We start from the raw sequence: 24997 nt of genomic DNA, 5'->3' as shown, positions 1-24997 counted from the left end.
GCATTCAGTTTTCGTGAAAATCAAGCCTGGTGCAATGTTAAATGCAGTGGTGGAGAATATTACAACAGAAACAAGTCAAGTAGACAAGGACGCTAACGTTGTGATTATTGGCGGCGGCAACGACGTATAGAAAAACAAAAGCAAGACAACCCTGCGAGGCTTCCGTAACATATTACCAAAACTAATTCAAATGAACATTGTCATCACAAACGTGCCAGTGCGACATGATTTACCACTGTGGTCGTGTGTAAACAAAGAGGTTTGACACTACAATTCCGAGCTAAAGAAACTCTGTGATAAATTTAGCCATGTACATTTGATAGACTTTAGTAAGAAGAGTCGTGGTGAATATACAAAACACAGATTCCACTTAAACAGGAAAGGGAAGGCCAATCTAGTTTCCCACATAAGCAAACTGTGCGAGAAAGACAGTGTGGAGAAAGCTCCAATTGCTCTGGGCTACAACAGTGAGACTTTTTTAGAATAAAGGACCATAATAATAGTTTTCAGGGATGTATTTCGGATGTGACTGAGTCTTGTGTGCGCAAAGAAAAGCCAGGCTGTGAAGTAAGTGCTCAGTCATTGCAGGTCAGTTCCAAAAATCCAGTGTATGAAAAATGTCATAAAAAGTGTAACTCAAACAATTTTGATTCGTGCAAAATGGTAAATAAACAAGAAGGGATAACACCCTTACAGTTAATGCACTTAAATGTGCAATATCTCAGAAACAAACTAGATATTCTACAAATATTCATAGAGGCACACTTGCCAGATGTACTAGTAATAACGGAACATGGGCTAAAATGCAGTGAAATAATATACTATAGATTAGAAGATTACTTACTTATTTATTTTATTTATTTATTTATTTGATTAGCCATCCGTAGACATTTTGCAATGTATGGATGTTGTCAGTTTGGATACAGTGATTTTTGCAGATACATTGACACTTTTATATGCATTTACAGAGTATACAAATACAATGACATTTATCACTTAAATTACATTCAAACAATTAAATATTCACTTATTGTTTAGAAACAGCGTTCCTGAAAATATAGTTTAAGGGTTTTCTGTAACAGTACATGTTGTTAATTTCTTTGATGTCCTGTGCAGCTTGTTATACATTTACAGAATATACAATACAATGTCATTATGTCACTTAAATTACATTCAAACATTTAAATATTCACTTACTGTGTAAAAACAGTGTTCCTGAAAATACAGTTTAAGAGTTTTTCTGAAACAGTACATGCTGTTAATTTCTTTGATTTCCTGTGGCAGCTTGTTATACAATTTTACACCCTGATACAAGAAACTTTTTTGGGTCTTATGCTTGTTTCTCCTATCTAGATGAAGGCAGTGGCTTGTTCTTGTGCTATAGCTGTGTAAAATGCTGTTTGTACTATAATTCACTATATTTTTCTTTATATATACTATAGTGTGGAACATAAATAAACAGGGAACAGTTAGAATACCAAGTATTTTGAATAGTTCTCTGCAGTGAGCCCACTTACTGCTTTTAGTTATAATTCTCACTGCTCTCTTCTGCACTTTAAAAACTGTTTGTAAGTTGAGTACATTATTTCCCCAGAAAATTATCCCATAGCTTATGACTGAATTTACATAGCTAAAATATACAGTTCTTAGACATTCATCGCTGCATACTGAGGAGAGAACTCTAAGTGCGTAACACGTTGTAGATATCTTTTTTGTGAGTTTTTTAACATGTTCACTCCACCTAAGCTGGCTGTCAATATGCAACCCTAGGAATTTTGTGGTGGGCACTTCGTCTACAGAGGTGTTATGTAGCTTTAACTTTAGGGGACTGTTTTTTCTGTTTATTCTAAAGCGTATGCTATTTGTTTTCTTAATATTTAAGGTCACTTTATTCTCCGTAGACCATTTGTAGACATCTTTCAGTGATTCATTACAATTTTCCAACATTTGTGCTGATGTCTCACTGGTGATTATAATATTGCTGTCATCGGCAAACAATATCTTCTCTCCATGTCGGATATATTGTGGAAAGTCATTTATATAAATCAAGAACAACACCGGACCCAGCACACTTCCCTGAGGGACCCCAATATTAATATGCTGTGGATCTGACAGGTGTTTTTCTATGAACTTTGATCTACTGGAGACATGCGAGATCTCTACCCACTGTACTCTATTTTTAAGGTATGAATGGAACCATTTGTTGATTACCCCTCTTACTCCTAGTGCTTCTAACTTAAGTAATAGATTCTGGTGGTCAACTGTATCAAAGGCCTTTGACAGGTCAAGGAATATGCCAGATACATAGTTGCCTTCATCCAGTGCTTCTAGAACCACTTTAGTGAAATGTGCTATTACCATTTCTGTATCTCCGCCTGGTCTGAAACCAAATTGGTCATTTGAAAGAAGGTTGTATTTGTTTAGATAGCTCATAAGTCTGTTCTTCATTATGGACTCTATTATTTTGGAAAATGATGACAGTAGGGCAATTGGCCTGTAGTTCTCAATGTTTTCTACATCATCTTTTTTGTGTAGAGGTAAAATTTTTGCAAGTTTCAGATAATCAGGGAAACAACCGGCTTTGAAAGATTCATTTATGATATTGGTTAGGGGGGCTTTGATACTATTTATGCATTTTTTCAGCACAGACATTGGAATTTCATCTAAACCTGCTGAATTTTTGCTCTTTAATTTCCTTACCACATTACATACTTCTTCCTCAGTAGTGGGTAGCAATACCATTGAATTTGATGTATATTCCCGTGTTCGTGGATTATGAGATTTTGAAAAATTTTCCTGTAACTTTGTAGCTATACTACTAAAGTAAGAATTAACAAAGTTTGCTAGTTCTTTTGGGGTACTTGTTAGGTTTTCTTTGTTCCTGATTTGGGTGTTTATTTGCCTTTGTGTTGCTGTTCCTGTCTTTTGTTTCACTATAGTCCATGTAGCTTTACTTTTATTTTTAGCTAGATTTATTAGTCTATCATTGGCCTTTTTTTTTGCAACATTGAGCACCTTCCTATAGATTTTTTTGTAGTTTCTGTAGTAATGAAGAAAATCTGGATCACTGTTGTTGTTTTTTATAGAGTTTAGGTATTTAAAAGTTTGGGCAGATTTTCTAATTCCTGTGGTAATCCACTTATTTTTGGTGGATGTTCCAGTAGAACTTACTGCTTTGGGGAAGGCTTCTTCGAATATTATCTTAAACTCCGACATGAATTTGGAGAATTTCTGATTCACATTATTTTCTGAATATACTTCTTCCCATCTTTCATGTCTTAATTGTAAGCAAAATTTTTGTATTGCTGCGTCTGAGTAGACTCTTTTAAACATGTGGAGGTTTACTGGTTTTTCTACAGAAGCTTTTACTTTTATGATTTGGCATAAATGATCTGACAGTCCAAGATTTTTGACAGTTATGACACAGTTTTCCCCACCTATATCTGTAGCTACATGGTCAATGGTAGATGTTGAGTGTTTGGTTATTCTTGTTGCACAATTAACTAAAGAGGACATGCCAAAACTATTCAGAATATTCAGAAAAGTGTTACTGGTTTCATCTGCCTTAGCTGTGTTAATGTTTAAGTCACCACACAAGAGTATATTACTTTTCAGGGATGACACTTGTTCTAGGCTTTGCATAAGTTTTGAAAAGAATGTTTCTAAATCACCACTGGGAGAACGGTATACACATAGTACAATTAGTTTTTTGGGCATATCTACAGCTGGTATCTCTACTGCTGACACTTCAAAATGCTTGTCTACACTTAGTAGGATAATATCTTTCCTGACTTTAAATGAAATACCACTCTTAACAAAAATATATGATCCTCCACCTTTCATTGAGTTTCTGCAATAAGAACAAGCTAGTACATATGAGGGCAAATTTATGTATTGAATTTCATTGACTTTGCACCAGTGCTCTGTGATGCAGATAACTGGACTTTCTAAGGATTGTAACTCAACTTCTAGCTGTTGCACTTTGCTTTTTATACTCTGAATGTTTTGGTGAAGCACTGTTAGAGATTTAATGTTACTTATCTTGGAGGTTTCTTTTTCATCATGCTTGTGACTAAAAAATCTTGCAGATGGGAGGGAGGCACTCTCTTCCGTCTGCTTGTTGCTCCATGTGAGGTTGTGTACTTTTCTGCCACTGCTGATGTTGGAACTGCTGCTGCTCCTGTTGTCTGTACTGCTTCTGTTGATTGTGCTGCTGCTGACGGTGCTGTGTCTGCTGTTTCTGGTACTGCTGCGTTTAGTGACACTGGTGGCAGTTGTGCTGGTGTTTCTGCCTCTATTTTTGTTGATGTTACTCTTACTTCTACTAGTGTTGAGTTTTCATCGTTTTTGCTATTGGGATAGCCTGGGATGGCGGCTAATTCTGCTGTAACCTCCTTTGAATGTGTGTTTTGGTCATCATTGCTTTCTGCATGAAAGTCCAGTGGCATAACAGTTTCAGTTAAAAAGTCGTCTTGCATGTTGAGTTTGTCTAAAGTTTCACTGATTTTTTCACTGAGCAGTCTTTTGCCTCTTCTGTTTAGGTGCATTCCATGATTTGTGTAGCTACATCTCTGAAGAAAATTCACACTGAGAAAATAGGCATTTGAGTAGGCTTTACAGATTTTCTGGAATTGCCTGTTTGCTTTTTTAATTTCTAAATTTACGCAAGAATTAGGTATGAGATCATGCCTATGAGGTATTCCTGTTACTATCACTGTGTCCTTTTCGGTAGCATGAAGAGTTTTCTTTAGGTTGCGGACTGCAGTTGCCAGTTCATTCCTATACACATCGTTTGCGCCCGCAATCAGTACAATGCGCCGATTTTTGTTTTGTAATCTGTCTTGCTCAATGTTTTTAGCTACTTCCTGTATAGGAGCCCCTGGTTTAACATATCCACACGCTATCACATTGTGTTCAGCACGCAATATTTCTGCAAGATTTCGTCCATGGTTATAAGAGTAAACTGTTACTTTTGTACGTTTATAACACTTTTTCGTCTTCGTTCTTCCGATAATGCATTTATCAATTTTGAATTTGTTCACTTCACACGTTTCTTCCGCTAGACCTACTGTGTTTACATCAGTCTGTACAGTTGTGTAACAGTCTTGTGTTTCATTGCACTCAGAAATTGTGTTTATGCACTTTTCTTGTGAATGTTTGTTTAGTTCACACGTTTCGCAGCCTATCGTGTTTATGCCTGGATACAAGGCATCAAAACGATTCTGCAACGGTACTTTGTACACTGTTTCACCAGATTTGGAGCGGAACTTTTTAGGTATTTCAAAGTAGTTATTGTAGGCAAAACCATAAAGGTGGTGGTGTGGCAATTTATGTTAATAAGGATGTAGAAGCTAAAAAATTTTCTTTCTTGAACACCACACCAAAGAAGGATCAATTGAAATGACAGGCATTGTACTCCACAATAATGATCTTAAGTTACCAAAGCATAAAGTGATTGGAGTGTATAAGCCACCAAATGCTGATGTAATGCTGTTTATGGATAAACTTAGTAGTGTTGCTGGTCAGGCTGGTTCTAATGACCTTACTATATTAGGTGACTTTAATATAGATGCAAACTCAAATAGTATAGTAAACTTGACACTCAGTGATGTACTGACCTCATACAACCTTCTAAATATAGTGAACCCTGACACCAGAGTGACAGACACATGTTTCACTAGAATAGATTATGCTATAATCAACAAAGATGTTATAGACAAGGTAAATTACAGTAACTTAGATTTTCTTCATTCTGGCTACTTCTGTCAGGTGATAGAATACAAAAATTCAGTTGTGCCTAAAATAACAAAAATTGTGCTACAGAAACGAATGCTGAATACCTCAAATATTAATGCTCTTAAAGACAAACTAGCAAATTAGAAATGGGATTCTATGTAGGAGGTAAAAGGGTCAGATGAGAAATGGAATGAATTCTACTCAACCCTATTGCATCATTATGAATATAGTTGCTCAGTCAGAGAAATCCAGAAGGTAGTTAAAAACTGTCAAAATGGAAGTATTCCTAGACTAAAACTCCCAACAAATCTGATTAGGCTCAGGCCGCAAGTACATGATCTGAACCAGCTTTATAAAGGTACTACTATGCAGGTTTTCAAGGAAAAATACAATAGCGCCAAGAAAACTTTTGAAACTGAAATAGTCAATCTAAGGAAGCAGATTAACAGTAAAACAATAGAATGGTCTGACAACATAAGCAAAGCATCTTGGAAGCTGATTGACAAATACCGAAAAGGTCGCAGCATGATGAACATGGAACCACTCAGCATAAGACATGATGGTAACATTATAAAAAACCCAGATACTATATGTAATATTTTTAATAACTACTACATTTCTGGTGAACAATCAACGCATATTACAGATTCACAGATAGAGTTCCGGTGCCATCTCACCCAGTGTACCGAATTTGAATTTGTGGAAGTGAATGAGAAGGAGGTTCGCAGGGCAATATACATGCTAAAGAAAAAATTTTCATCTGGATGGGATGGCATATCCAGTGCTATTACTAAAGCATGCTTAATAGAAATTTCTAAACCTCTTACTCACCTGATTAATTGCAGCATTAGAGAAAACATGTATCCAACGATTCTAAAAATGAGTGTAGTGAAACCAGTGTATAAAAAGGGAAGTAAAGAAGAAGTCTCCAACTATAGACCAATATCATTAATTCCCACTCTTAGCAAGATATTCAAAAGCATTATCCTTTCTCAGCTAAGTACCTTTTTCACGAAACATAAACTGCTTGTAGATTCGCAGCATGGCTTCAGAAAAGAGCTAAGTACAACCACAGCAGTTACGCTGTTCATTCATGAAGTTTACTGTCTGTTGGACCAGAAGATGCAGACTGCAGGTATATTTTTGGACCTGACAAGAGCATTTGATACGGTAAACCATAGGGTACTTCTTAAAAAGCTAAAACCTTATAGTATTGGGGATCAAGCCATGAATCTTTTAACCACATACCTGTTGAATCATAAGAAAAGCACTAAATTGTCATACAAACTAGATAATAAAATCATGAACTCCCAGTCCACCAGTGAACCTGTATTACAAGGTGTACCACAGGGCTCAATCCTTGGACCCTTTCTCTTCCTTATACACTCCTGGAAATGGAAAAAAGAACACATTGACACCGGTGTGTCAGACCCACCATACTTGCTCCGGACACTGCGAGAGGGCTGTACAAGCAATGATCACACGCACGGCACAGCGGACACACCAGGAACCGCGGTGTTGGCCGTCGAATGGCGCTAGTTGCGCAGCATTTGTGCACCGCCGCCGTCAGTGTCAGCCAGTTTGCCGTGGCATACGGAGCTCCATCGCAGTCTTTAACACTGGTAGCATGCCGCGACAGCGTGGACGTGAACCGTATGTGCAGTTGACGGACTTTGAGCGAGGGCGTATAGTGGGCATGCGGGAGGCCGGGTGGACGTACCGCCGAATTGCTCAACACGTGGGGCGTGAGGTCTCCACAGTACATCGATGTTGTCGCCAGTGGTCGGCGGAAGGTGCACGTGCCCGTCGACCTGGGTCCGGACCGCAGCGACGCACGGATGCACGCCAAGACCGTAGGATCCTACGCAGTGCCGTAGGGGACCGCACCGCCACTTCCCAGCAAATTAGGGACACTGTTGCTCCTGGGGTATCGGCGAGGACCATTCGCAACCGTCTCCATGAAGCTAGGCTACGTTCCCGCACACCGTTAGGCCGTCTTCCGCTCACGCCCCAACATCGTGCAGCCCGCCTCCAATGGTGTCGCGACAGGCGTGAATGGAGGGACGAATGGAGACGTGTCGTCTTCAGCGATGAGAGTCGCTTCTGCCTTGGTGCCAATGATGGTCGTATGCGTGTTTGGCGCCGTGCAGGTGAGCGCCACAATCAGGACTGCATACGACCGAGGCACACAGGGCCAACACCCGGCATCATGGTGTGGGGAGCGATCTCCTACACTGGCCGTACACCACTGGTGATCGTCGAGGGGACACTGTATAGTGCACGGTACATCCAAACCGTCATCGAACCCATCGTTCTACCATTCCTAGACCGGCAAGGGAACTTGCTGTTCCAACAGGACAATGCACGTCCGCATGTATCCCGTGCCACCCAACGTGCTCTCGAAGGTGTAAGTCAACTACCCTGGCCAGCAAGATCTCCGGATCTGTCCCCCATTGAGCATGTTTGGGACTGGATGAAGCGTCGTCTCACGCGGTCTGCACGTCCAGCACGAACGCTGGTCCAACTGAGGTGCCAGGTGGAAATGGCATGGCAAGCCGTTCCACAGGACTACATCCAGCATCTCTACGATCGTCTCCATGGGAGAATAGCAGCCTGCATTGCTGCGAAAGGTGGATATACACTGTACTAGTGCCGACATTGTGCATGCTCTGTTGCCTGTGTCTATGTGCCTGTGGTTCTGTCAGTGTGATCATGTGATGTATCTGACCCCAGGAATGTGTCAATAAAGTTTCCCCTTCCTGGGACAATGAATTCACGGTGTTCTTATTTCAATTTCCAGGAGTGTATATATTAACGACATTGCACAACCCATTAACTCCCATATTGCAAGCTATGCAGATGACACATCAATCTTATTTATGGGAGCAAATCTAATGAGCTAGAATTGCTTGCTACTAGTGGTGTAACAGAAGTAACAAAATACTTCAATGATCAGAGACTCAAGGTGAATGTCACCAAATCTCAACTACTGACATTTAAAACAGGCAGTTCTCATCACAACAATATGAATAGTGTGTGTAATATCTCTGCAACAGAAAATGGTAACTGTAAATTCCTGGGTGTATATGTTGATGAAAATTTGCGGTGGACATACCACATTAATTTCATATGCGGAAAAGTCAGTAGTGCCATATATCTCCTCAGCCAGCTCGCAAAGATAGTTCCTAGCCAAGCACTGAAATTAGTATATTATGGAACACTTTACCCCTTTCTCAATTACGGAATTGAACTATGGGGCTGCGCAGCTGATGTACATTTAAAAAGAACACTACTACTACAGAAAAGAGTAATAAGACTTATACATGGGATGGGACATAGAGATTCATGTTGTGAAGTGTTTGTGCAGCACGAATATCTGACAATATATTCTCTGTACATCTTCAAAATAGTTGTATTTTTCATAAGTCAACCAACAGAAGCAATCGAGGGCAGTGATGTACATGATCACAACACTAGAACAAAGTGTAACTATTTCCGTAACAGAACAATGTTAAAAATGACTGATAGAAGTCCATATATCAGTGGTCTGATTTGGTATAACAAGCTACCAAACTCTCTAAGAACGTACACGGGAAATGTTTTTAAAACAAAAGTAAAATCTTTTCTAATAGAAAAATGTTTATATTCTTTCAATGAATTTTAAGATAGTGATTGTAACATGAGGCATTAGCATATCAGTTGTAATGTGATAAATGTAAAAAATAGACATAAGAAGCAACAGCCAGAATATAGTGTATTTTATAAGGATAAATATAACCATAGTATTAAGTCTGACATGTGCAAAAGCCATCATTATGATGGCTCCACGCAAAGAAAATGTAAATAAATAAATAAATGTACTTGATGTGACAACATCACAACATTGAAGCTTAAACATCAGATACCACACTTCCTAGCCTTTGGAACTGATAGCTCCTCTCCCATTCCTTAGATAGCTGAAAGTTAAAAAGGAAGGGTAGGTCATTCAGACCCCAAGATGAGAGGGACCCCACATACTGTGAGGGCATGTGAAAAGAAATCGCAGCCATAGATATGTTTTTCACAAGTGGAATATTGTTGTGGAGGTGAATGCTGAATGCTGAAATGTAGAGGACATTAACACCAGAGGCATGGGTATTGCACTGAACATAGGATCAGTTGGAATCTTCCTTCCAACAGTAATGCCTCTGCACTCTGTAGCAAGAAACTGACTCTTCAAACATGCACTTGGCTCTCACAAACATCTAGTATTAAATTATGTTGGTCATTTCACCTTTCATTCACTTATTTGCCCATTCATTCATTGTGTTCACTAAGAATACAAATGTTTTATTCCACTGTTGAGCATATTTACATGCAATTGGTGTTGTCAGTATTTACATAATAATAATAACAATTATAATAATATAGACTTCAACATGACAAATGTTATTAACTACAATATAATAATCCAGGATGGATACAATACATATTTGTGCAAATGTCAATAACAACAAGAAGTTTCCTCCCTTAAAGTGTAACTGAGCCACAGTGCTAGAAAAATACATAGCAGAAGAACATGAGTTCAAAATCTAAGCATAGTGTTTAATTTATTAGTCATGTGTCCATTGACTGTCCAGTGCTTAACTACTAATTAGCTAGTAATACTTGAGAAACAGTAAATACATTCAGCAACCTACCTGAGGCATGCTAACTGGTTTCTCCCATTGATATTCATTCCACATGACCCACATATCCCCTCACGACATGATCTACGAAATGTGAGGGAACCATCACATTCATTCTTAATCTTCATCAAGGCATCCAACACCATCTGTCCACAACTGCTTGCAACATAATAAGAACATGCTGTTGGTATACCGCAAAAAGCCAAAGAGTAGATTTTCTCAAAAAACCTATTCGAAACTTCCTCACTATGACATAGATTAAGATTAATCTTCTTGCTGATTCATATACACTCCTGGCAATTGAAATAAGAACACCGTGAATTCATTGTCCCAGGAAGGGGAAACTTTATTGACACATTCCTGGGGTCAGATACATCACATGATCACACTGACAGAACCACAGGCACATAGACACAGGCAACAGAGCATGCACAATGTCGGCACTAGTACAGTGTATATCCACCTTTCGCAGCAATGCAGGCTGCTATTCTCCCATGGAGACGATCGTAGAGATGCTGGATGTAGTCCTGTGGAACGGCTTGCCATGCCATTTCCACCTGGCGCCTCAGTTGGACCAGCGTTCGTGCTGGACGTGCAGACCGCGTGAGACGACGCTTCATCCAGTCCCAAACATGCTCAATGGGGGACAGATCCGGAGATCTTGCTGGCCAGGGTAGTTGACTTACACCTTCTAGAGCACGTTGGGTGGCACGGGATACATGCGGACGTGCATTGTCCTGTTGGAACAGCGAGTTCCCTTGCCGGTCTAGGAATGGTAGAACAATGGGTTCGATGACGGTTTGGATGTACCGTGCACTATTCAGTGTCCCCTCGACGATCACCAGTGGTGTACGGCCAGTGTAGGAGATCGCTCCCCACACCATGATGCCGAGTGTTGGCCCTGTGTGCCTCGGTCGTATCCAGTCCTGATTGTGGCGCTTACCTGCACGGCGCCAAACACGCATACGACCATCATTGGCACCAAGGCAGAAGCGACTCTCATCGCTGAAGACAACACGTATCCATTCGTCCCTCCATTCACGCCTGTCGCGACACCACTGGAGGCGGGCTGCACGATGTTGGGGCGTGAGGGGAAGACGACCTAACGGTGTGCGGGACCGTAGCCCAGCTTCATGGAGACGGTTGCGAATGGTCCTCGCCGATACCCCAGGAGCAACAGTGTCCCTAATTTGCTGGGAAGTGGCGGTGCGGTCCCCTACGGCGCTGCTTAGGATCCTACGGTCTTGGCGTGCATCCGTGCGTCGCTGCGGTCCGGTCCCAGGTCGACGGGCATGTGCACCTTCCGCCGACCACTGGCGACAACATCGATGTACTGTGGAGACCTCACGCCCCACGTGTTGAGCAATTCGGCGGTACGTCCACCCGGCCTCCCGCATGCCCACTATACGCCCTCGCTCAAAGTCCGTCAACTGCACATACGGTTCACGTCCACGCTGTCGCGGCATGCTACCAGTGTTAAAGACTGCGATGGAGCACCGTATGCCACGGCAAACTGGCTGACACTGACGGCGGCGGTGCACAAATGCTGCGCAGCTAGCGCCATTCGACGGCCAACACCGCGGTTCCTGGTGTGTCCGCTGTGCCGTGCGTGTGATCATTGCTTGTACAGCCCTCTCGCAGTGTCCGGAGCAAGTATGGTGGGTCTGACACACCGATGTCAATGTGTTCTTTTTTCCATTTCCAGGAGTGTATTTATATCTTGTGTACAATATATTTTTGAAGCATGAAGATTTTATTTTTCCTTATCATTAGATAGTGAATTTTAAGATGATAATATAAGTAACGATTTGGTCACCAACAGATTTTTCCAATAATATGGCATAGCGAACATGTGCTTACTAAACAGAACATCATTCATTTCAGTACTCCAAAGTCAAGGAGTATAAAATATATAAATTATGAAGAACATAAACAGAAAGGAAAAAGTACAATAATGTACAAGGGTTGTGAAACAGTAATGGCTCCACCTTCATAACTTGCTTTTTGATAGGAATATTTCAAATAAATTAAAAACAGAGATAATCCTCAGAATGTGCTCTTTAATTATTGACATTCACTTTTCCACATAATAACCACACAACTGGATAAGATGTCTCTGCAGATCTTGTTCCATTACTGGGAATGATGGAAGTCACACAGTGCCAGTTCCGAATACTATGGAGGATGCTATATAGTGGTGAGCCTCCATCTCTGAAGCTGTGTTCAGATGGCATGTGAAGAGCCTGGTCTGGTATTGTCAAGCAATAAGAAAACATTTCCTTCTACCTTTCAGGTGCTTGTTGTTCATCATATCAAAGGTATTGTGAAGCATTGTGAAGTAACACTCTAAATTAATAGCATTTTGTCTGTTATATTTGTGAAGCATCTTCAGTGGCCTGTAAAATGTTTCTTTTTATATGTATAATAAATGTATCCCCCCCCCCCCCCCCCCCATGAACCATGGACCTTGCCGTTGGTGGGGAGGCTTGCGTGCCTCAGCGATACAGATAGCCGTACCGTAGGTGCAACCACAACGGAGGGGTATCTGTTGAGAGGCCAGACAAACGTGTGGTTCCTGAAGAGGGGCAGCAGCCTTTTCAGTAGTTGCAAGGGCAACAGTCTGGATGATTGACTGATCTGGCCTTGTAACAATAACCAAAACGGTCTTGCTGTGCTGGTACTGCGAACGGCTGAAAGCAAGGGGAAACTACAGCCGTAATTTTTCCCGAGGGCATGCAGCTTTACTGTATGATTAAACGATGATGGCGTCCTCTTGGGTAAAATATTCCGGAGGTAAAATAGTCCCCCATTCGTATCTCCGGGCGGGGACTACTCAAGAGGATGTCGTTATCAGGAGAAAGAAAACTGGCGTTCTACGGATCAGAGTGTGGAATGTCAGATCCCTTAATCGGGCAGGTAGGTTAGAAAATTTAAAAAGGGAAATGGATAGGTTAAAGTTAGATATAGTGGGAATCAGTGAAGTTAGGTGGCAGGAGGAACAAGACTTCTGGTCAGGTGACTACAGGGTTATAAACACAAAATCAAATAGGGGTAATGCAGGAGTAGGTTTAATAATGAATAGGAAAATAGGAATGCGGGTAAGCTACTACAAACAGCATAGTGAACGCATTATTGTGGCCAAGATAGATACGAAGCCCACACCTGCTACAGTAGTACAAGTTTATATGCCAACTAGCTCTGCAGATGACGAAGAAATTGAAGAAATGTATGATGAAATAAAAGAAATTATTCAGACAGTGAAGGGAGATGAAAATTTAATAGTCATGGGTGACTGGAATTCGAGTGTAGGAAAAGGGAGAGAAGGAAACATAGTAGGTGAATATGGATTGGGGCTAAGAAATGAAAGAGGAAGCCGCCTGGTAGAATTTTGCACAGAGCACAACATAATCATAGCTAACACTTGGTTTAAGAACCATGAAAGAAGGTTGTATACATGGAAGAACCCTGGAGATACTAAAAGGTATCAGATAGATTATATAATGGTAAGACAGAGATTTAGGAACCAGGTTTTAAATTGTAAGACATTTCCAGGGGCAGATGTGGACTCTGACCACAATCTATTGGTTATGAGCTGTAGATTAAAACTGAAGAAACTGCAAAAAGGCGGAAATTTAAGGAGATGGGACCTGGATAAACTGAAAGAACCAGAGGTTGTACAGAGTTTCAGGGAGAGCATAAGGGAACAATTGACAGGAATGGGGGAAAGAAATACAGTAGAAGAAGAATGGGTAGCTTTGAGGGATGAAGTAGTGAAGGCAGCAGAGGATCAAGTAGGTAAAAAGACGAGGACTAGTAGAAATCCTTGGGTAACAGAAGAAATATTGAATTTAATTGATGAAAGGAGAAAGTATAAAAATGCAGTAAATGAAGCAGGCAAAAAGGAATACAAACGTCTCAAAAATGAGATCGACAGGAAATGCAAAATGGCTAAGCAGGGATGGCTAGCGGACAAATGTAAGGATGTAGAGACTTATCTCACTAGGGGTAAGATAGATACTGCCTACAGGAAAATTAAAGAGACCTTTGGAGATAAGAGATCGACTTGTATGAATATCAAGAGCTCAGATGGAAACCCAGTTCTAAGCAAAGTAGGGAAAGCAGAAAGGTGGAAGGAGTATATAGAGGGTCTATACAAGGGCGATGTACTTGAGGACAATATTATGGAAATGGAAGAGCATGTAGATGAAGATGAAATGGGAGATACAATACTGCGTGAAGAGTTTGACAGAGCTCTGAAAGACATGAGTCGAAACAAGGCCCCGGGAGTAGACAACATTCCATTGGAACTACTGACAGCCTTGGGAGAGCCAGTCCTGACAAAACTCTACCATCTGGTGAGCAAGATGTATGAAACAGGCGAAATACCCTCAGACTTCAAGAAGAATATAATAATTCCAATCCCAAAGAAAGCAGGTGTTGACAGATGTGAAAATTACCAAACAATTAGTTTAATAAGCCACAGCTGCAAAATACTAACACGAATTCTTTACAGATGAATGGAAAAACTAGTAGAAGCCGACCTCGGGGAAGATCAGTTTGGATTCCGTAGAAACACTGGAACACTTGAGGCAATACTGACTTTATGACGTATCTTAGAAAAAAGATTAAGGAAAGGCAAACCTACGTTTCTAGCATTTGTAGACTTAGAGAAAGCTTTTGACAATGTTAACTGGAATACTCTCTTTCAAACTCTAAAGGTGGCAGGGGCAAAATACAGGGAGCGGCAGGCTATTTACAATTTGTGCAGAAACCAGATGGCAGTTATAAGAGTCGAGGGACATGAAAGGGAAGCTGTGGTTGGGAAGGTAGTAAGACAGGGTTGTAGTCTCTCCCCAATGTTATTCAATCTGTATATTGAGCAAGCAGTAAAGGAAACAAAAGAAAAATTCAGAGTAGGTATTAAAATCCATGGAGAAGAAATAAAAAATTTGAGGTTCGCCGATGACATTGTAATTCTGTCAGAGACAGCAAAGGACTTGGAAGAGCAGTTGAATGGAATGGACAGTGTCTTGAAAGGAGGATATAAGATGAACATCAACAAAAGCAAAACGAGGATAATGGAATGTAGTCGAATTAAGTCAGGTGATGCTGAGGGAATTAGATTAGGAAATGAGACACTTAAAGCAGTAAAGGAGTTTTGCTATTTGGGGAGCAAAATAACTGATGATGGTCGAAGTAGAGAGGATATAAAATGTAGATTGGCAATGGCAAGGAAAGCGTTTCTGAAGAAGAGAAATTTGTTAACATCGAGTATAGATTTAAGTGTCAGGAAGTCATTTCTGAAAGTATTTGTATGGAGTGTAGCCATGTATGGAAGTGAAACATGGACGATAAATAGTTTGGACAAGAAGAGAATAGAAGCTTTCGAAATGTGGTGCTACAGAAGAATGCTGAAGATTAGATGGGTAGACCACATAACTAATGAGGAAGTATTGAATAGGATTGGGGAGAAGAAAAGTTTGTGGCACAACTCGACCAGAAGAAGGGATCGGTTGGTAGGACATGTTCTGAGGCATCAAGGGATCACCAATTTAGTATTGGAGGGCAGCGTGGAGGGTAAAAATCGTAGAGGGAGACCAAGAGATGAATACACTAAGCAGATTCAGAAGGATGTAGGTTGCAGTAGGTACTGGGAGATGAAGAGGCTTGCACAGGATAGAGTAGCATGGAGAGCTGCATCAAACCAGTCTCAGGACTGAAGACCACAACAACAACAACAATAAATGTATCTTGTGGTAGTTACAATAGGTTACTAAGTTACGGTTTTTCATGTTTTTCTCTTGTTTTCTTAGGTTAGAATCAACTTTTGTAGCACAAATTTCGTGATGTGAAATTATCGTTCAGTGTTACTTACTTTGATTTCCAGTGCTGTTAGCCCATGTGTATGGTCCTGGAGATGTGTTCATTAGTCTCCATGGTCCAGTAGGCCAATTTCCAGTGTTTTTTTCATACACATTTGTCTTAACACATCACTTACATCACTTGCACTTTACATTTTGTGTTCAACATGTGAGTGTTTACGGTGTGTAGAATTGCCAGCTGTCGCTGCGTGTTTATCTTTTGTCTTTTGTTTATAATTTGTGTGTGTGTGTTTGTGTGTGAGCGTGTGTGTGTGTGTGTGTGTGTGTGTGTGTGTGTGTGTGTGTATGTATGTGTGAGGGTGGGTGGGTTCATATGTGTGACTTGATATTTTACTGGTACAGATATGTGGCCGACATAATCTATATGGTAGATGAACCAACAGAGAAAATTGATAAACTTCATACCATGGAAAAAGAGATATAAAAGCAAATACATTTCTTGGATATAACAATAAAGAGAGACCACAATAAACACACGTTTGACATCTTCAGAAAGCCAACAGCGACATGTTTCATCCAACCACCTGCAAAATCAAAAAATTTGGGGACCTATGACACATGTTACACAGACTAAATAATGCCCCACTCAGGAAAGAAAACTATGATAATGAATTAGAAACATTACAACTCATAGCCACAAACAATGGTTACAACACCCATGTAGTACAAGAACTTAACCAAAAAATTAAAACACAACTAAAGAAAAACGAAAATAAACAGAGAAAACAAATGCCAAAGAAGCCCACAGACACTACAGAACACACGGAAATACAAAACAGTGACCCTCTTGACATGACTGACAGAAGAAACGGTACACTTTAATGTACGGACACAAAGCAACACATAAGACAGCAAATATATTAAAGAAACGGGAATTTCACATTGCTTACATAGCAAGAAACACACTTCAGTCACATTTACAAACAACAAACAAACCAGATAATTACCAAGGAGTAGGTATATACCAGTTAGAGTGTCAAGAATGTGAATCAATATATCTGGGAAGACAGGTAGGAACTTCAAAACTAGATATAAAGAACATATAAGAAGTTGGAAATATGAAAATAACCATTCTACCTTCGCCAAACATCTGCTAACACATGGACATAAACCACCCCACATGGCATAAGACGTGACAGTTATTAGAGTGAATGATCACAACAAAAGGTGTACTTTCACATATAAAGAGCCCTTGCAATGGAAAAGAAGGTACTTAATGACCAAATCCATAAATACAACACAAACAAATGATGACAGATAAATACACAGCGACAGTCGGCAACACAACACACCTTAAACACACACATGCTGACCACAAAATGTAAAGTGCAAGTGACGTAAGTAATCTATTAAAACAAATGTGGGTGCAAAAATTCCAGAAATCGATCAACTGGAGCATGGAGATTAATGAACACATCTCCAGGACCACACACATGGGCTAACACGTTGGAAATTGTTGGTAACACTGAACAATTATTTCGCATCATGAAATTTGTACTAAAATAGTTGATTCTTACCTTAAAAAGGGAAAAAGATGACAAATTGTACCATAGTACCATATTGGTAGCATGTTGTAACTGTCACATAATAAATTTATTATGTGTATAAAAAGAAGCATGTTTACAGGCCACTGAAGATGCTTCACAAATAAAAGCAGCAAATGCATATGGCAATAAATGAACTGTCTTCAATTAGTGGCATACACAGAAAATACCTCCGTGAATGGATAGTACTGCCTGTGTTCCAAAACAATGACGCTATGATTTTTCCAGCTCAGGACTGTGTCTTTAATTTTTTTCCCCATGGCACCTTTGTGTTGATATTCCATGAATTGACATTTTGTCTCTGGTCTGTAGTGGTGTACCCACATTATCTCTGTAGTTACAACTGAATACAGAAATCCATCACCTATAGTCTTGTAATGTCAGAGGGATTCCTGGCAAATGTCAAGTCTGTAGACTTCAGTTGTCATCATTCAGGATGCCCACAGATCTTTCAATAACCAAGCAAAGCAACAATCTGATCTACATCTCCCTGCCCAAGGACCCCAACTTCACTCATTCTGCATACACACCCTCTTCCTCACAGTCTCCCCTTCATCAGTTCTGTCATACACTCACAACCCACTACTCCACATCTTCATCATCTTGTGCTACATGAGCCCATAGGTGCCTGCATCCATTTCCTACCCCACACACCTGCTACCTTTCTCCAAGCAGCCAGCCACACTTCCCCAATCCTCCCTCCCAATCTCCACCTCCCTTTTCCCCTCACCCAATCCACCCACCACAACCTCTCCTTAAAGAAAGTAGTGGAGAGCCATTCAGCCTCATTGTAAGTTTACAGATTTCTATAGTGATGTTTCCTTTTGATATATGATCATGAAGTGAAATATATTTAATTTTGAAAGACCATCTTCAAACACAACTTTCATTTGTATTACTTGAATTCACAGATGGTTCTGGAGTAAAGTCTTTGTTGACTCAGTCATATGGCAATGTCTGTTAGTACCTGTAAAATTTAATTGGATTCACTTTTGTACTGCATATCCTAACAGGACATATTTTCTTAGAAGCTGAAATCTGCTCCAGCACCTTAAAAACTACTGAAACAATCACTCACAAGACGGATTTTAACACTCCAAATATCACACATAGCAGATGTCACAAAGAAAAGCAAACAACTGAAGAGTAACATGGGGCATTTCACAGACTTAACAATCCTCCATCAAAACATGCAATCAATATTTGAAGTGTTACAGAGCACTGGTGTAGAGAGGCATAAATCCAACACGTAGTGTTATTATCATACGAAAGGGCAAATTCTTACTGCAGAACTGCTTCAAGGGATAAAGGAACACAGTCCAAATCAAGACATGACCTCAGTGCGGCAAGTACAATTAGTAGTAAGCTATCTAGAGTAATTTATTTATTAAGACAACTCAGAAATTGTGTACCTGAAACATGCATCAGATCATCTTATTTTGCATTTTTCCAAAGTATAATATCATATGGCATTATCTTGTGGGGTAACTGTAGACATATACATGACATCCTATTATTGCAGAAGAAAGCCATTAGGATAATTACATATTCTTCACATAAGGCTCACTGCAAACCCTTATTTACTAAACAAAAAATTATGACAGTAATAAACCTCTATATATACAATGTCTTAATCTTTATGAAGAAGAACCTACAAGATGTGAAACGTAGAGAAAATGTACACTGTTACAACACAAGAAGCATCAAACACTTATACACGCCTTACCACAGATTATCAAAATCAATAAATAGCTATGAAGTCACAGGGCACAAACTATTTAATAAGCTGCCACATGCTATACAGGATCTTCCTGAACATACATTCAAAGAAAGACTGCATGAATGGTTTATTGCCCACCCTTTCTATGATATCAATGAATTCTTCAACTGTAAAATACAGTAATCCAACAGATGACCCACTGTGCATTTATTGTAATATAAGCTAAAATATTTCAGTAGTCAATACCTTATCACACTGTATTATAAATTGTAACTTCATTTGACGTTGTCAATTGCTGTAATGGACTAAAGATAATAAAATCTTTATTATTATTATTATTATTATTATTATTAGTGAAGACAAACACTTTGAAATATCAGCTATTGAATTAACAGGGCTTGATATCACCAAGAAATTAATCATTTTATGTGTGTATAGATATCCCAGTGGTAGTGTGGACACTTTTTTCAATAAATTAACAGAATTCCTAGATAAAGTCTCAAGTACAAAGGTCAACATAATTCTGTGTGGGGACATAAACATCAACACTAATATCATAAATGAATCCAGCCGCACCCTCATAAATATCCTTCAAAGTTTTGGCATGTCCCTATTGGTCAATAGTGCATCAAGGGTTACTACAATGACTGCATCAGTAATTGACCATGTGGCCACAAATATGAATAGGGAAAAATTTGATGCAGCTGTAAAAGATCTCGGACTACCAGACCATCTCTGTCACATAACAACAGTAAAATCAGGCATCGAATCATTCTCTAAACTACAATCCTACAAACGACATCCATCAGAAATCAAAATAAAAGATTTTTCAAAGGAGCTAGCAAAACAGAGCTGGGATGAAGTGTATAAGGAAACCAATGTGAATATGAAATTCTCTAAATTCTCCACATTGTTTAAATTGAACTTTGAAAAGGCATTTCCAAAAGTATGCATGTCTGCATAAACATCTCACAAAAACAGATGGATAACAGCAAATATTAAGAAGTCCTCCCAAACACTTAAATACCTGAGTTCCATGAAAAAGACTCACAGTGATCCAGAATTCTTAAATTTCTACCATAGACACAAAAAGATCTATAGGAAGGTGCTGACTGCTGCAAAAAAGTCATTTAATGACAAAATAATATATAATGCAGCGAATAAAAGCAAAGCTCTCTGGGATGTTATAAAAAAGGAAACGGGGAGAGGCAAAGAAATGCAGGGAGGGGGATAGGGTGATAAATGATCCACAACACTTAGTAGCAAACTATGTAAATGAGCATTTTCAAGTATTGCAGAAAAGTTCCAGTAAAAATTCACCACAACAAATATAACACCTGTAAATAATGTTGCACTAAATACAATGATGTTACTTCCAACCACAGAGAATGAAGTCAATAAAACTGTTCAAAAACTAAAAAATTAAAAGTCAGTAGGCTTAGATGAAGTACCAATGCATGTATGGAAACAATGCATAGAGATTATATAAGGCCCCTTAACAGATATAATAAATGAATCCTTTACATCAGGAACATTTCCAGAGCAGTTAAAACAGGCAAGAGTTGTACCTTTTTGGTTGTAGCTAATAATTTTGTGAAGTTTTGCTGGTATTGGTATCGGCTGTGTTGTAGTAGTATTAATACAAGTAGCTGCTTTCTTAGTAGGCAGAGAATTTCGAGACCATTATTGCTAATTCTTAAATAGTTCTACTGGTGTAACTGAACTTTGGTAACATAGACGTATAGTTTATTTTCAGTAACTGTAAAATTTACCATGAGTGAAAAGTGTGGGCTCTGTTGTAGCTTTGTGAGTAGTGGATTACGGTGTGGGATTTGTTCAAAGTATTTTCATTGGAGGGAATGCAGTGGGGAAGCCAGTGGTCATTTTAGGGAGATCCTCTCCTGGGAATGTAGAATCTGTAGTAGAAACAAGTTAATAGAGGAGCAGGAGCGTAAGATCTGTGCCCTTCAGATGCAGTTACAATGCACAAAGGAGGAACTAGATAGGTTGAGGAGAGTGAAGGATGGTGGGGAATGGGAACTGGCAGTTGGCAAGAAGGTAGCTAGGAAGAGGAGGTACTCAGACAGTTTTATTTTGCATACATGCAATACATATGACCAAATGTCAGAGTTGAGTGGAGAGGAGCCTCGTGTAGCCGTAGATGTAGGTAACTTGCAGCAGTCCTCAGCAATTAGGAGGCATAGGTTAGTTGCAAAGTCTAGCAGAAAGAAGGTTCTGCTGCTAGGTAGTTCCCATGGTAGAGGTGTAGGCCAGCAGTTGCAGGAAGTGTTGGGGAGTGAGTACCAGGTCACCAGCATTGTGAAGTCTAGTGCAGGGTTGGCTCAGGTGACTGAAAGCATAGGGGAGTTATGTAAGAATTTTACGAAAGAGGATCAGGTAGTGATAGTAGGTGGAGCAGGGAACAGTCTCGATAGGGACGGGGAATATGATGTCAGTGGTGACTTGGTTAGGATAGCTACTCAAACTGGTGGTACTAATGTGTATTTCGTGCAACTGTTTCAGCGTCATGATCGGCCTCACCTTAATGCGGCTGTTAGGCGCGTTAATGTGGGGCTGGGGAGGGCACTGATGGTGGAGGGCATGTATCACATCTCAGTGGTGCCAGTTGGGTCTATCAATAGATGGGGTTTCACTAGGCATGGCCTGCACCTCAATAGGTATGGGAAGGGGAGGCTGGCTAAGCTTATAGGTGACAGTGTAGTGGGTGGTGGTGGTGGTAGTGGTATCACTCATGGAAAAATTCCTATAGTAGTTGGTGTTAGAGCTGCACCTTTTTTAGACTGAAGTCAGCTGATAGATATACCTTCTTAAAGGAAGTGCCTCTAACTAAGGGCTCACCTCCAGAGGATGTAATGTTTCCAAGTAGAGAAGGAATTAGCATATTTCATCAAAATATAAGAGGTATTAGAGATAAAGTTAGTGAACTGCTAATAGATGTTAACTCTGAAATTATTGGTATATCAGAGCACCACTTAAATAATTTGATAGTTCAGAGGCTTCCTTTACCAGGCTACAGATTAGCTGGCTGTTTCTCAGGGAGTTCCTTGCGGGGTGGGGGAGTGGCTCTGTACGTAAAAAACAGTATTTCATTGGATTCCATAGACTTATCACGACACTGCACTGAACAGATATTTGAAAGTTGTGCAGCATTAGTTGAATTTAGTGAAACTAAACTTCTAAATGCTGTTGTTTATAGGTCCCCTAACTCCGACTTCAGAGCATTTTTGCTTAAGCTAGAGAGGGTTCTTGATTCACTTTGTAGGAAGTACCAGAAAGTAGTTCTATGTGGTGACTTCAATATTAATTTTGTACATGATTGTGCAAGAAAAAAGATGTTGGTAGATCTCCTAAATTCATATGATCTGATGCAAACTGTGTTTTTTCCAACTAGGGTGCAGGGGAACAGTAGCACAGTCATAGACAATATTTTTATTCATTCTTCATTACTAGATGGGCATTCTGTTAGTAAAAGGGTGAATGGCCTTTCAGACCATGATGCACAAATTTTAACACTAAAAGGTTTTTGTACTCTAACCAATGTCGTATTTAATTACAAACTACGTAGGAAAGTTAATCCAACAGCAATAGAGAGTTTTTCAAAACTTGTCAAGGAACAAGAGTGGCAAGATGTTTATAGTGCCAATAATATACATGATAAATACAATGCTTTCCATAACACATTTCTCATGCTCTTTGAGAGTTGCTTTCCGTTAGAACATTCTAAATGGGGTACTAGCAATAATAGACAGCCCGGTTGGCTGACTAGTGGGATAAGGATATCATCTAGAACAAAGCGGGAATTATATCAAAATGTTAGAAGTAGTCACAATCAAGCTACAGTAGCCCATTACAAACAGTATTGTAAGGTGCTTAAAAATGTTATTAGACTGATAAATCAGATATATGTACAGTATTTAACAACCATTTTCTGAGCATTGCTGGTGAATTAAATAAAACTTTAGTATCTACAGGAAATCATATAAATTTCTTAGCAAATGCCTTTCCGAGATTGACGTCTGAAATACTCCTCTGTGATACAGACAAGAGGGAGATTGAGACAATAATCAAATCACTGAAGACTAAGGACTCTCATGGTTATGATGGAGTGTCTACTAGAATATTAAAGTACTGTGCTGCACATGTTAGCCCTGTATTTAGCCATATTTGTAATGTTTCCTTCAGGAATGGTCAGTTTCCTGTGTGATTAAAGTACTCAGTAGTAAAGCCACTTTATAAGAAGGGAGAAAGGGATAATGTAGATAATTTTAGACCTATTTCTATGCCATCAGTGTTTGCAAAAGTTATCAAAAAGGCTATGTATGTAAGGTTAATTGATCATTTTATATCACACGATTTGCTATCAAATGTACAGTTCGGCTTTAGAAGTCATTTGACAACTGAAAATGCTATATTCTCTTTTCTCTGTGAGGTACTGGATGGGCTAAACAAAAAGTTTCGAACGCTTGGCGTATTTTTTGATTTAACAAAGGCATTTGACTGTGTTGATCACACAATATTGCTCCAGAAGTTGGACCATTACGGAATAAGGGGAGTAGCTCACAATTGGTTGACCTCTTACTTTAGCAACAGGCAGCAAAAGGTCATTATTCACAATGTTGATAACGGCTGTGATGTGGGATCTGAGTGGGGTACTGTCAAGTGGGGGGTGCCCCAGGGATTAGTGTTGGGGCCGCTCCTGTTCCTTATTTATATAAATGATATGCCCTCTAGTATTATGGGTAACTCTAAAATATTTATGTTTGCTGATGACACTAGCTTGGTAGTAAAGGATGTTCTGTGCAACATTGAATTGGTTTCAAGTAGAGCAGTACAAGACCTCAGTTCATGGTTTGTAGAAAATAAACTAACGTTAAATCACAGTAAGACTCAGTTTTTACAGTTCGTAATACACAATTCAACAAAACCTGACGTTTTAATCTCACAGAACGGGCATATGATTAGTGAAACTGAACAGTTCAAATTCCTAGGTGTTCAGATAGATAGTAAGCTGTCATGGAAAGCCCACATTCAGGATCTTGTTCAAAGACTTAACACTGCCATTTTCACTATTCGAACGGTATCGAAAGTGAGTGATATTTCGACACGTAAATTAGTCTACTTTGCTTATTTTCATTCACTTATGTCATATGGTGTTATGTTTTGGGGTAACTCTTCCCATTCTAGAAGGATATTTTTGGCTCAGAAACGGGCAGTTCGGGCAATAAGTGGTGTGAGTTCATGAACCTCTTGTCGACCTCTTTTCATGAGTCTGGGTATTGGTCCATTAAAAAAATCATTTTGCAATCTTAATTGTTTTGCCTGGCCCCAGTATTTGTTCAAGAACAGGTTTTAAAATCACAAAATTCATCATCATTTTGGTTTGCCCATGTTTGAGTTCCCCCTTCCAACTGCCTCTTAACATATTTA

At 39.6% G+C, this 24997-nt stretch overlaps 1 protein-coding gene across 1 annotated transcript in view; it reads right to left on the bottom strand.

Annotated features, from left to right (window-relative positions):
• LOC126416901 (succinate dehydrogenase [ubiquinone] iron-sulfur subunit, mitochondrial-like) overlaps window positions 1-24997 on the bottom strand; it is a 202479-nt gene that overhangs the window by 126849 nt on the left and 50633 nt on the right. The window contains exon 3 of the mRNA XM_050084785.1: window positions 10416-10559. Within this exon, the coding sequence (XP_049940742.1) occupies window positions 10416-10559 (144 nt within the window). The remainder of the gene's footprint in view (window positions 1-10415; window positions 10560-24997) is intronic.

The sequence above is a fragment of the Schistocerca serialis genome, chromosome 8, assembly GCF_023864345.2.
Source record: "Schistocerca serialis cubense isolate TAMUIC-IGC-003099 chromosome 8, iqSchSeri2.2, whole genome shotgun sequence".
Classification (NCBI taxonomy): domain Eukaryota; kingdom Metazoa; phylum Arthropoda; class Insecta; order Orthoptera; family Acrididae; genus Schistocerca; species Schistocerca serialis.
Note: the sequence above shows the minus strand (reverse complement) of the source record. Positions and strands in the feature narration are given on the sequence as shown.